Raw genomic sequence first — 11,743 nt, 5'->3', positions numbered from 1 at the left:
TGGTAGTGGCACTGCCTCTTCAGACATCATTATTCAGATGCAGCTGGAATAATGACACGATCTCCTGTGTTCTACGAACATAAATGAGAAGCAAATGACCTGAGATGCTACAGATTCACATCGTGAACCGTCTCTCTCTCTCTGTCCTGCTGTAAATGCTTTCTAATGCACTTCTTTGGGTTATTGATGCCCAGTCTTGGCACATCTCCGCACATAGATGCATTACTGAAGGTTCAAAATAGTTCAAAGGGACATTATATAGAAAATTGCTGCTGCATTAACCTTCTTGGGTCCTTCAATCACTATTATAATGTCTGAAGCTTGTATCAGCAAATAGCCTTGGGCGTGTGGAGAACCTATGAATAGCTTGCCTCTGCGTTGTGTTCCTGTTCAGGAGCTTCATATATTAAAAGTAGTGTTTGAGTGCTGGGAAAAGAAAGAGGATGACCAACATATTTTGTTTTTAACCAGCGAAGCAGACCAGAAGCCTCCGACGCTTCAAAGTGCTTTCATGTTGTAGACTTCATTTCATCAAAGAGCTGAAAATTTTCCTTTTAACGTTTATAATTAATTCTTAGAAAGCCCCAGGCAATATTAAATCATGCCAGCATGGATTACATTTTAATTATGTTTATACATCATATTAAAGCATTGTTGAGAAACTGTAACTGAAACCAACAATTACTGTTGGCAACATTTCCTCTCACAAAAGACCCTTTTCTTTAACTGAAATGTCAAATATCATTGTTTTGTTCATCATCATTTCAGGTTTTTATATTTTGATCTGGAAAATGAATCATTTCATTCAAATATGTTAAAGATGCCTCAATCTTAAAAGATAAAAAGTGAACAAGGGTGAAATGGTGAATTACCTAAAAACAAAATGAGGCAGACACCAGTTTTCCACTAATCATGGGGAATCAGCTGATCTTTTGGACTCGATTCTGCGAACTGAATGAAATAAATCATGTTTACAATGAACTTCACTGCATCTCCGTGGATTGTGACAAACTACTTAAAGGGCAACTCCGGTTTTTTGACACCTGGACCTTATTTATAGGTGTGTCATGCTCATATACTCACTCAGACAAACATCGTGCAGCTCGGAGTCCTTCAGAAGTTATTTAGATCCAACCGATGTAGCTGCACTTAGCGGGGGCCACGGCAAGGGAGCTTCAGCGCGGGACATCATCTCTGCAAAATCGTTCATTTCGGCTGTATTTTTTCATCCATCGCCAGTGTTATCATAAAGTCAGCTCGTCTACCGTCTTCAGGTGAGTCAGCTGACAATTTTCGCTAACTTAGCCACAATTAGCTCGGATGGGAACGTTGCAGCTCCTCTCCCCAGCAGAGAGGCACTTTGAGTCAGCCTGGCTGTCACGGCGCCCGGGTGTCTGACTTCCAGAGGCCGAGTTGGGGCCGATTGGGTAAACGGCCCGGAGCTGCTCCACGGAGGCGACGGGAGAGCTCCGGATCTCTGCTCCCTGGCGGAGACGCGCTCCATGTCGGACCCGCCACATAACCACGGAGGCGGAGAGGAGCTCCGCGACGTTCCCATCCGAGCTAATTGTGGCTAAGTTAGCACAGTGTCAGAGAAGAGCGAAGCGCAGCAGATCCCATCAGAGCAGAGCTTTGAGCATCCAACCCCGGGGCGCTCCTGGAAGTCTCTCCTCACCAAGGTCTCCAAGCCGGGCGAGGAGCGCTGTGCGGGGGCCGCGGGGCGGCTGACGGGAGAGGCTCCAGCACCCGAGCTAATTGTGGCTGAGTTAGCATGGTGTCAGAGAAGAGCTAAGCGCAGCAGATCCCATCAGAGCAGAGCTTTGAGCATCCAACCCCGGACCGAAAGGCAACCCGGGGCCACCACGGGACCCCCCGCCCGCACAGCGCCCAGCGCCGCCGCCGTTTCGGACGGTTCCCCCGACCCAGCAGCCTAGCTTCCAGGCCCGGCTCCGCAGGCAGGCGACCGGACACACGTGCCGGCCGCCCCTGGCCGTCTGACCGTCTTCAGGTGGGTCAGCTGACCCACCTGAAGACGGTAGACGAGCTGACTTTATGCAGCCTCCCGGCGAGTCAGACGCCCGGGCGCCGTGACAGCCAGGCTGACTCAAAGTGCCTCTCTGCTGGGGAGAGGAGCTCCAACGTTCCCATCCGAGCTAATTGTGGCTAAGTTAGCGAAAACTGTCAGCTGACCCACCTGAAGACGGTAGATGAGCTGACTTTACGATAACACTGGCGATGGATGAAGAAATACAGCTGAAATGAGAGATTTTGCAGAGATGATGTCCCGCGCTGAAGCTCCCTTGCCGTGGCCCCGCTAAGTGCGGCTACATCGGTTGGATCTAAATAACTTCTGAAGGACTCCGAGCTGCACCATGTTTGTCTGAGTGAGTATATGAGCATGACACACCTAGAAATAAGGTCCAGGTGTCAAAAAACCAGAGTTGCCCTTTAACTGGATGCAGATGGAGGAACTGTGGTTATTACATGATGGAGTTGTGTGCTTGAGTGTTAGACCAGAGTCTCAGATGGAGTAGCAGTCCACTCGCCGCCGCTCCATTTAGAGGCCTTTCCATCAGGATCCAATTCCTGCTGAACATGAAGGACACAGGTCTGACAGCACTGAAGCAAGTGGCGAAATACAGAGCAACAGATCCAGGATCAGGATCCAGGAGTCTCCATGTTTGCAGATGACACCGTGATCTGTGGTGAGAGGAGGGAGCAGGTGCAGGAGAGGTTTGATTCTTACGAATGAAGGAGATCAGGATGAACGAGCGAGAGGCAGGAGGACTGGATGATCTGTGGTGGAAGGCAGTGCTGAGCTCGCCCACATGCCAAGACTTAGTCCGACAGTAGATGACCTGTGGTTGGTGGAGACCAGCCAGAGAAACAGCTGATGGATGATCGGAGCAACCAAAACAAAAGACACAACCCTGAACTGGCAAAATAATCAGAAAAATAAAATTACACCTTACCTGCGGTCCCTCTCAGGCAGCAAGCAAGTAAACAAAGAACGTCAGCGACGGCCTGTTGTTTGGTGACTGCCATCTCGCAGTGCTGTGAGTGTGTGGCCGGCTCTGTCCGGCTCAGCCTCACGCTCCACCGGTCCGCCGAGTGTTCGCTCATACCCTGTTCTCTCTGAAGCCACGCAGGTCAGCCCCTCCGAGCTGCAGGACCTGTTTCAGACCACCTCCTCCAATATCTTCCAGATCAACGCCAACGGTAAAATGACCATTCATCACTGCTACTGCAGCTGTCTGTGTGCGTGTGCGTGTGCGTGCGTGCGTGTGTGCGTGCATGCATGTGTGTGTGTGTGTGTGTGTGTGTGTGTGTGTGTGTGTGTGTGTGTGTGTGTGTGTTAAAGTGTCTCTTCTTTCTAAATGAATTCTCAGTGGAGGATCTGGCTCTCGGAGTGGCAGTGGATGAGGATTAGGGTAGTTTAGAGACACTCGTATAATATTTGGAGAAGAATTACATTAGGATTCAGAGTACTTCAGAGATGGAGGCTTTGGTGAAGATTAAATCTGAGATCTGATATGAGTGGTAGCTGGCTTCAGTCTGCACTGGGCCCATTTCAGAAAGAAGATATCAAACTCCAGTTAGGTACAACATTTTCATTGTTATATGAATAACTTTAGTTCAAAACATGTGAACATGTCTTTAGTGAGATTAGCTATAAGTTTATTCTTGTTTTCTGGAAGCAGAATGAGAAAAATATGGTTTTGGAGAGAAATGCCTGCAGTGCATTGTTGGAGTCTGATTTTCAGGTGAGTTTATCTCATCTGAATTATAATATCTATCTGTGATTTTAGAGAAAAAGTGCCTCAGCCTGAGTCTCACCAGTGGCTCTTCCATTGAGAACGTAATAAATGAGAGAAAATGTCTGGTTTTGGTTCAAATGTAGGCTTTAGATCATGTACTGATGAAGCTGCATTGTCTGTTCCTGCAGTCGTCACATTAGAGAAGAACCTTCAGTCACTGGGAACATCGAGAGACACAGCAGAACTACGACAGAGTCTGTAAGTACCACACACACACACACACACACACACCCCTCCATTGTGGTCTTGTGTTGGGTCTGTGAGCCTCGGAGTTCCATTTATCACTGCTTCCCAGACAGGTGCTTATTTTCTCTTTCACCCTCTTCTATATCGCTTGGTCTTTTTTAGTTGGGCTTCCAGCAATTACCAGATTCAACACTGATGATAAAGTGTCCAATCTAACATGATTGCATCTTTTGAAAATGAATTGCATCCCACTATGTTTGCTGGCATGTAATCAATTCTGTCAAACAGTTTCAGTGATCGCCTCAGAAACTTACCAACAATGCTCGGAAGCTTTAATTTTGACTTCCCATTTTCCTTCGGCAAAACTGATGCTGCTTGCAAACAACCCATCCAGAGCTTCCAACTGATGCAAATTGCATCCAGTGAGGCGCTTTGTGTTCTTCAGCAGCCCTCAGTGTTTTGAAAGATTGTTGAGGAACTCAGTGTTTTGTCAAGAATGTAATGGCGACTTTTCGAGCTCATTAACTGGGAGCGTTTTGTTTTGAGTGCTTTGCTGGTTAAGACAGAACTCTCTTGTCGCCTGTGATAAACTTTCTTTCCTTTAATCTTGCACTCAGTCCACGTGGCGCTGCATGCTCTCCATCCTCCACTGGCTCTTCGGTGGCTTCGCTCATCAGACCTGAAGCCTCTCGGTTCTTTAACCCGACCGGGACTTGGGACTGTGAAACAACCTGATTCCCATCAGGTATCTGCTTCCTGACGTTGATTCAACTGTGAATCAACACTAAAATGTCAGCTGGGATTGATCTAAGGGCCTCACAGCACCAATTCACGTGAAATCAAATGGCACCATGTTTCAGTACCTGAATCCAGTGACTGTTAGGGAGTGGGAGAGTAGACGATTTTCTGAGCCGGACCTGAACACAGCATTACACACACACAAGAGTAATGGCGTCAGTAGCTAGCATGTCTACAAAGCAAGCATGACTAGTTAACGTTTGAAAGTACGGCTCCACTTTCCAAAATACAATGCAGATTACGTTCGCTGTGGTGGGAACATTCCTGATCTGAGGAAGCTCCCGGTTAAGAACAGGATTCATCTCATAGCTGAGAAGTCCACAGCCTCAGATCTACGGCTACACCTCCTGCATTCGGCGCTGTTAGCAGGCTAACTCAATGACAGACCATGTATTGCTAGCTGGCCTTCTTCCCATCAGGATCTGATCCCAGTGGTTTCTTCCAGCATCCGGAGGTCGAGCTGTGATTCTCCGGGGCCCACGCTGGTGTGGATCATCCCGTCTCCAGCCCCTCAAACACTGACATCTATTGCATCCTTTCTATCAGAACATGGATTAATTTTCTGCAACAGTTTCAGTCACAGCATGTTTTAGTTTTGTTGGACTACACAGGATACCTTTTAACTCCCCACTGAGGAGCCCTGTCATTGGTCCACCACTGCTTCTTCTTCATTCTCCATAGATATTTATCACTGCAGGAAACAAGCGTTGAATTGCAGTTTTCTGCTCGTCAACTGTTGAGAGAGTCAGAATCCTCACTTCACCCTCAGGTTTCCTCATGTCACCCTGATCAGTTGGCACGTGTATCCATACTGAAATGATGTTCTGACTTTGTGAAATTGAAAATGAAAGTACGGCTTCCTCTTTAAAGTAAACAATTACAAACTGGAAATGGACTGTAGTTATTCAGTTCCTTTAATTGCAACATTTGCACCTCTGAGCAAAGTTCCAGTAATACATTGGCAGCTGCTGTTGATAATGATGCCACAGATTACTGCCGCATTATCTGGTATAACACATCCAGAGAGGAAAGTTTGAGGAAATGCACGTCTGGAGGCTGCCTGTGCCGCTCAGACAGTGGACTCTGACAGTGCTGTTAACCCTTTCTCTTATACTTACATACTGTCACTTTTTGCATGTAAAAGGCTGGCTGGATAGCTCAGTGGTAGAGGCTTTGGATCAGGTGACCGGGGGTTTGTATCCCAGTCAGGCCGTATGGTAATCCAGTTGGGCTCTTAACACATATATGTCCACACTTCGGAATGAGCAAAACCATAAATAAAAGAATCGTACCGATGGAGGTGGTTGTCAGCTTGGGGTTTTCCCAGACTCGTGTAGTGAGCCGACCAAGTGTAGTTGCAGCCTTCCCGATGCGCTGGTTGACAGGTTGTTGCTGATTGTCAATGAAGGCAATGTACAGGGCTTCTGGTGTTCTCTGTACTTTTCCTGCAGCTGACGAAGTCTTGTGGGACACCTCCTTCTCTCCAACACTGACAAAGGACGTCATGCAGTGGCTGCAGGAGGGTGGTCTTGCAGCGCTTGATTAGGTCTGGTAGTAGTCTGGTAATGCCGTCGCTTCCTGGTGCTTTTCCACAGGCCAAGCTGTCACTGGCCTTGCCCAGTTCTTCGAGGGTGGGTTCAGCGTCCAGTTCCTCCATGACTGCTAGCAGCTCGATGGCGTCAAGCGCAGAAGTGACAACAACGTCTTCTCTGGAGTTCAGTTCTGAGTCGAGCTCCACCCATCTCTCCATCTGCTTGGCTTTGTCAGTAATCTCTTCGCCGCTTGTAGATTTGAGGGGCGCTGTTTTGCTTTGTGACGGTCCTAGGGCCTTCTTTATCCCTTCATACATCCCTCTGATGTTGCCTGTAGCTGCTGCATTCTGGAGGTTTTCACTGCGCTGTTGCCAGCACTCATTGGCACATCTTCTTGCTGTCTGCTGCTCTCTGCTCCTGGCTGATCGGAGTGCTTGGAGAGATTTCTCTGAAGGTGAGCGCTTGTATTCAGCTGGGGCAGCTCTCTTTGCTTCCATGACTGGAGTCATCTCGCCAAACTTCACATCAAACCAGACACAGCTCTTGGAGGTCTTCCTTCCAAATGTTGCAAAGACTGTTGTCTGAAATGTCGCATGGAGGTCGTCCCATTTCTCAGAGGCGGATTCGTGCGATTGTTCTGCAGACAAGGTGTCCTCCAGAGATTTAGCAAATTTTTCAGTTTTCTCTGGGCACTGCATCTTGGTGGTGTCGATTAGAGATTGGAGTTGCACCGGCGGAGCTCGCGGATAACCGCGGATGACGTGTCGAAAAATTAAGATTTTAATTACATTCAGGCGGGTTGCAGTTGAAGCACTCAAATAAAAAAAAAAAAAAGCAACATTTGAATAGCCGAGGCATCTTCAATACACCAAAACACCATTCTGCGGATGGCGGGCGGGTTTGGTTTTGAAAATTGATCAAAAATTTTTCGTGCGAGTGGATAGCGGGCAGATGGAGATTTTAAGAAGCAGTTGCGGATGGAAAAATGAGCCATCCGCACATCTCTAGTGTCGATGTGGGGCTTCCCCTTCTGCTTGGTGAGGTGGAGTTTCCAGGGCTGAAGCCTCAGCTTGCAGCACACTAGCGAGTGGTCGGTGTCACTGGACGGTCAGTGAAATAATGATAGAAATAGTTAAATAATGAAATATGTCATACATTAAATGAATTTGTATTTGAATGAACTAATGACACATAGATGTATTTAATTCAATTTAACTAATTTAATTCAATTAATTTTAATTAATTAAAGACGTATTTAATTATTTAACAGTGTTTTTGTTTATTTATTACATTTTGGCACTATTAATTCTCCATAGACTTTGGGATGTCAACTTCCTTTGAAATTATTTTCAATCAACTTCAGCAGTTTTTATAGCACGAAAGTATGGATGAACTGATCACATCCCGCCGATCCGTTCAGGAGTCATTAATGCATTTCTTTAATTGATAGGTGATCAGCAAACTGAGCCGAATCAGCTGAATGTTTTTTCTGGAAGCTGTCCTAAACACGCCATGGCAGCCTCGGCGTTAATCAGATACTGAGAAAAGTCTGGCCTTCACTTCCAGCGTCTGCAGTGCCAGCGTGTCCAGATACAAGCGGTTTGATCAGCCTGTGAAGAGAAGCACCCAGCGGTGCAGTGGGACTGTTCCTGACACTCGTTCACACCACAACGCCTGCAGGGAAACACAAACCTGGCTGCTGCTGGCTGCCGGTTCAACATGACAACGTGCTCCAAGCCACTGAAAGCTGAACTTCATGAAAATACTCCATCTCTGTGTAAACAGGGCAGACAGTGTCTCCTGAAAAGCTGGCACTGCTCATGAGCACTGCGGTCAAAGGAAATCGTTGTGTAGACTGACAGTGCTTGTGCTGTCCAGCCTTCAGAATTGGTCCATCCAGCTATCGCTTACATACTGATACTGAATGGATCCACATGCTGAAGAAAGGAGGTTGAAGGGTCTTTGATATTAATTCCATCCTGTTCTCTGTGTTCACTGAAGAGGGTTTCATTATAGACACACAGCAGTAGTCAGAGGACTGACAGGAAAACATTGTTTTCAAATGTTTCAAATGTTTTCAGCATTTTAGCCATTTTCTGTGGAAACATATCTTTTTCAAACTGTTGTTGTGTGAACATAAACCTTTCTGGAACAAAATCAGAAAAACTACGGTGTTTTCATTCACTCGTGCAAATGAAGCATCAAGCCTTTGCCCTGAGGATGGCCTGAACAGCTGGTGTCTGGATTGTGTTTGAGGCCAGAATGCTCCGTGGTCTGATGAGTGATACGAACCATCCTGAATGCAGCACTCCCCTCAGAGTGGGGTTTGCTGTGTTTGGTAAATGCCTGCGGGTTTAATGGCTCCATAAAGCTTGTCCTGTCGTCTCCACGTTCCGGTTCAGACGCTGCCTTACCGTCTATCGCACCAAAAGATGGAGGGAAATGGTGGCCTTCAGCAGGAAGACCGTCCCCCCATGCTGGTACAGGTGGACTGGTGATCCTGGACTCTCTGGCTCCTTTGGGCTCCTGACTGAAGTGACCGGCCTCCGCTGAGCCCAGCTGAACCGTGCTGTGGCTGATTTACACCTGACTGCTGAGCGAACCTCCCGGCAGCGTGCTGAGCTAAATGCTCTGGCCTCTTTTCAAAGCTTTTTCGTTTGGTGCACTATTGAGTGTGTGTTGAAGTGGAGCTCTGTTTTTGACACAGAAAAGGACAGCTGAGGCTACAAAGCCGAACGAAGCCCTGGACCTTCCCTCTGCTCAGACGGGTGAGTGCTTCCTGGTGAACAGTGGACTTCAGCTCCACATTAAGAGCTCGGACCCCTGATCACTGGTTTGTGTACCAGAAGCAGCGTCTTCCCCAGCATCTGTCAGTGTGCCATCAGGCCAGAAAACATCCTCTGGAATCACACGGTTAATAGAATTCGACCCGCCCTGTAATCGTGGAAATGCACAGAGTAAAACTGTAAGTGGATTAATGGCGGCACCCTCTGAGTGTCATTGTCTTTGTTCGCACATTAGGCATTCTCCGCCGTTGTGGCTGCAACGCCCTGGAGGACGTGGGCCGGTGTTTAGAGGAGAGCACCCCCGAATGACGGACGGCTGTAGCAGGACGACGCAGAGCCAGACGCCGGGGAATCGGTTCCTCTCACAGAATGAGACTGACGGAAAACAAGCAGCTGACAGCGACTGCTCACGCATTATCACCACAGATCAGCACAGCAAGCTCAAAGCTGCTCTATTCCACAACTAAATACTTTGCTAGAATGACAGGTACTCCAGAAAGTGCTTTCTCATGGCGTTTTTGGGCAGATTGCACAGTTTCCTCTGGTGTCTGTTGCTTTGAGCTCTGCCATCAGTGACGTTCAGTCAGCTGTTCTGGTTCTAGAACACAGAAAACGGAGTCCTGAAGGTCGTATCTGATTTCAGACTCTGGATTCTGACTTGTGGAGAGTATGTATTCATGACTGAGATGTTTTTGGGGTATCAGAGCATGTCTGGGACCTTCAGCAGGCAGTGGCTGATGGGAACGGTCCCAGGTCTTAGACGTTGGGAGCTTTTCTCTTCCAGAATGCCTTTACGTCGACGTCTGAGCTGCTTCATTACGCCTGTGATAAAGCCCTGCTCTAATCTTCTGCGTGTTGCCTATCAATTCTTAATTTTCCTGGTGTGTCTTCTCATAAAAACACAGTGTTGTATCATCTGGCTGATAAAACTGTCAGGCAGCAATTTCAAACACAATTATTAGCTAAACTTACGTTGCCATTAAAAAAACACGCTCCGACAGTTGATGAGGTGTGAAGTTTAGAATCTACACACTGAAGAGGCTTCTGTTTGCTCTGTTCAGTGTGCTGAGGGGTGAGCCATGTTCAGGAACCTTTAGCAACGCCCTCTCAGACGCCTTTTTCCAGGCAGCCTGCGTCACTTGCTTCAGGACTTCATATTATTTCATACTGTTATTTCACAGTGTTTTATATTCTCGTGCTTCTCGGGTCAGTTTCGATCAAATCTTCTGAAAATTTTCACGTAGGTCAAATTTCAAACCGGGTTCATTTTCGATTTTATTCTTGTGTCTTTCATGTTCATTGTGTTTACTGAATGGAAAATTTCAAGAAATACAGAGCATTTCAAAAAAGTTCCTTTACAACTTCACAGGCCTTCAAGACTCAAGACATTTGTTCTTGGTTTGCTTGTCTTTGATAATTCACTGCACAACACTTGTTTTTATAATTAAATGCTACCATTCCATTGTGAAATGATAAACCAAACACAGTGTGCAGTTAGCTTTTTATTTCAGTGGTACCGCCCATTAAAACCTGGACATTTAATTAAGTTTTCCCTGAAAAAAGCTGCAATGTAAAACCAATGCATTATTATTAACTACTAAGGTTTGACCTTTTCAGTAGATGCAATTTATGAACAGATAACCAAAAAAGAAAATAACATTTTTTGGAGAGAAAATCAGAAAACATTGAACTCTCCTCCATCCTGTGATAATCCTCAGATCTGCTTCATTCAAACTGAAACTGAACCATGAGGAATAAGAACTCAAAGTACATTAAGATGAAATTGTCAGGTGTTTATTCACTCCTGAAATAAGAATTTTTATGCAAATGGCAAATTTGTTACATCCTAAACTGAATTTGACAATGCAGCACCGGGTTACTGATAAAGTCTCGGTGTATAATAACATTAGTATCAATCACTGAACTGGGTTCATATTGTGTAGAATCTGTGTGAGTGTGCCAGGGAGAGTGAGAGTAACAGGCAGTGACTGAGCCCTTCTGTACCTCTCATCACTTTAACACCAAGAGCGACCACAATCTTCAAACATTGTTTTCTACGCAGTAAGAGCAGCGATGATGGGAGCTGAAACCATTCAGACCTACAGCCAGGTCCTTCCTTCTGTCAGCGTACCTCCATCAGGGCTCATTTATGACGCTCACAAGCTAAATATGGCACGCACCAGGACTCGCGTCCATAAAACTGTACGCTTGCACACAATATAGCCTTTATAAATCCCAGTCCGTGTCTTAATATGCACACACAGCTTTATGTCCTTCGCCTAACTCATGCTCATTCAACTATAAATTGGCAATGCAACGCAACTTCATGAATATTTATATACAAGCAAAAATGTGCACTTGAATTGTTTACAGTGAATCTGTGGACCACAGAGGAAGAAAACTGCAGAGATGAGGCTTGCTCAAGGACTGACTGAAAAGATCCCGCATATTGTTTAGTGGCCTGTTATAGCCTCTTAACTAAAATATACGTATCAACATGACTCAACTCAGAAGAGACCATAGTATTGTAAAGAAAAGCCACACAAAATGTAAAGATGAACGAAAAACCCAAGTTCTGTTCCATTTAAAAGTAAATCATTGAAAAATCAATAGAAAGTCAAAG

The 11,743-nt window shown here is 46.2% G+C and overlaps 1 protein-coding gene across 1 annotated transcript in view; it reads left to right on the top strand.

Annotated features, from left to right (window-relative positions):
- The first annotated feature begins 2,677 nt into the window (after positions 1-2,677).
- Positions 2,678-11,743, top strand: part of tsnare1 (T-SNARE Domain Containing 1) — a 99,228-nt gene continuing 90,162 nt past the window's right edge. The window contains exons 1-3 of the mRNA XM_030103474.1: positions 2,678-2,705; positions 3,142-3,219; positions 3,947-4,016. Coding sequence (XP_029959334.1) covers positions 2,678-2,705; positions 3,142-3,219; positions 3,947-4,016 — 176 coding nt within the window. The remainder of the gene's footprint in view (positions 2,706-3,141; positions 3,220-3,946; positions 4,017-11,743) is intronic.

Source organism: Salarias fasciatus, chromosome 11 (assembly GCF_902148845.1).
Source record: "Salarias fasciatus chromosome 11, fSalaFa1.1, whole genome shotgun sequence".
Lineage (NCBI taxonomy): Eukaryota > Metazoa > Chordata > Actinopteri > Blenniiformes > Blenniidae > Salarias > Salarias fasciatus.
Note: the sequence above shows the minus strand (reverse complement) of the source record. Positions and strands in the feature narration are given on the sequence as shown.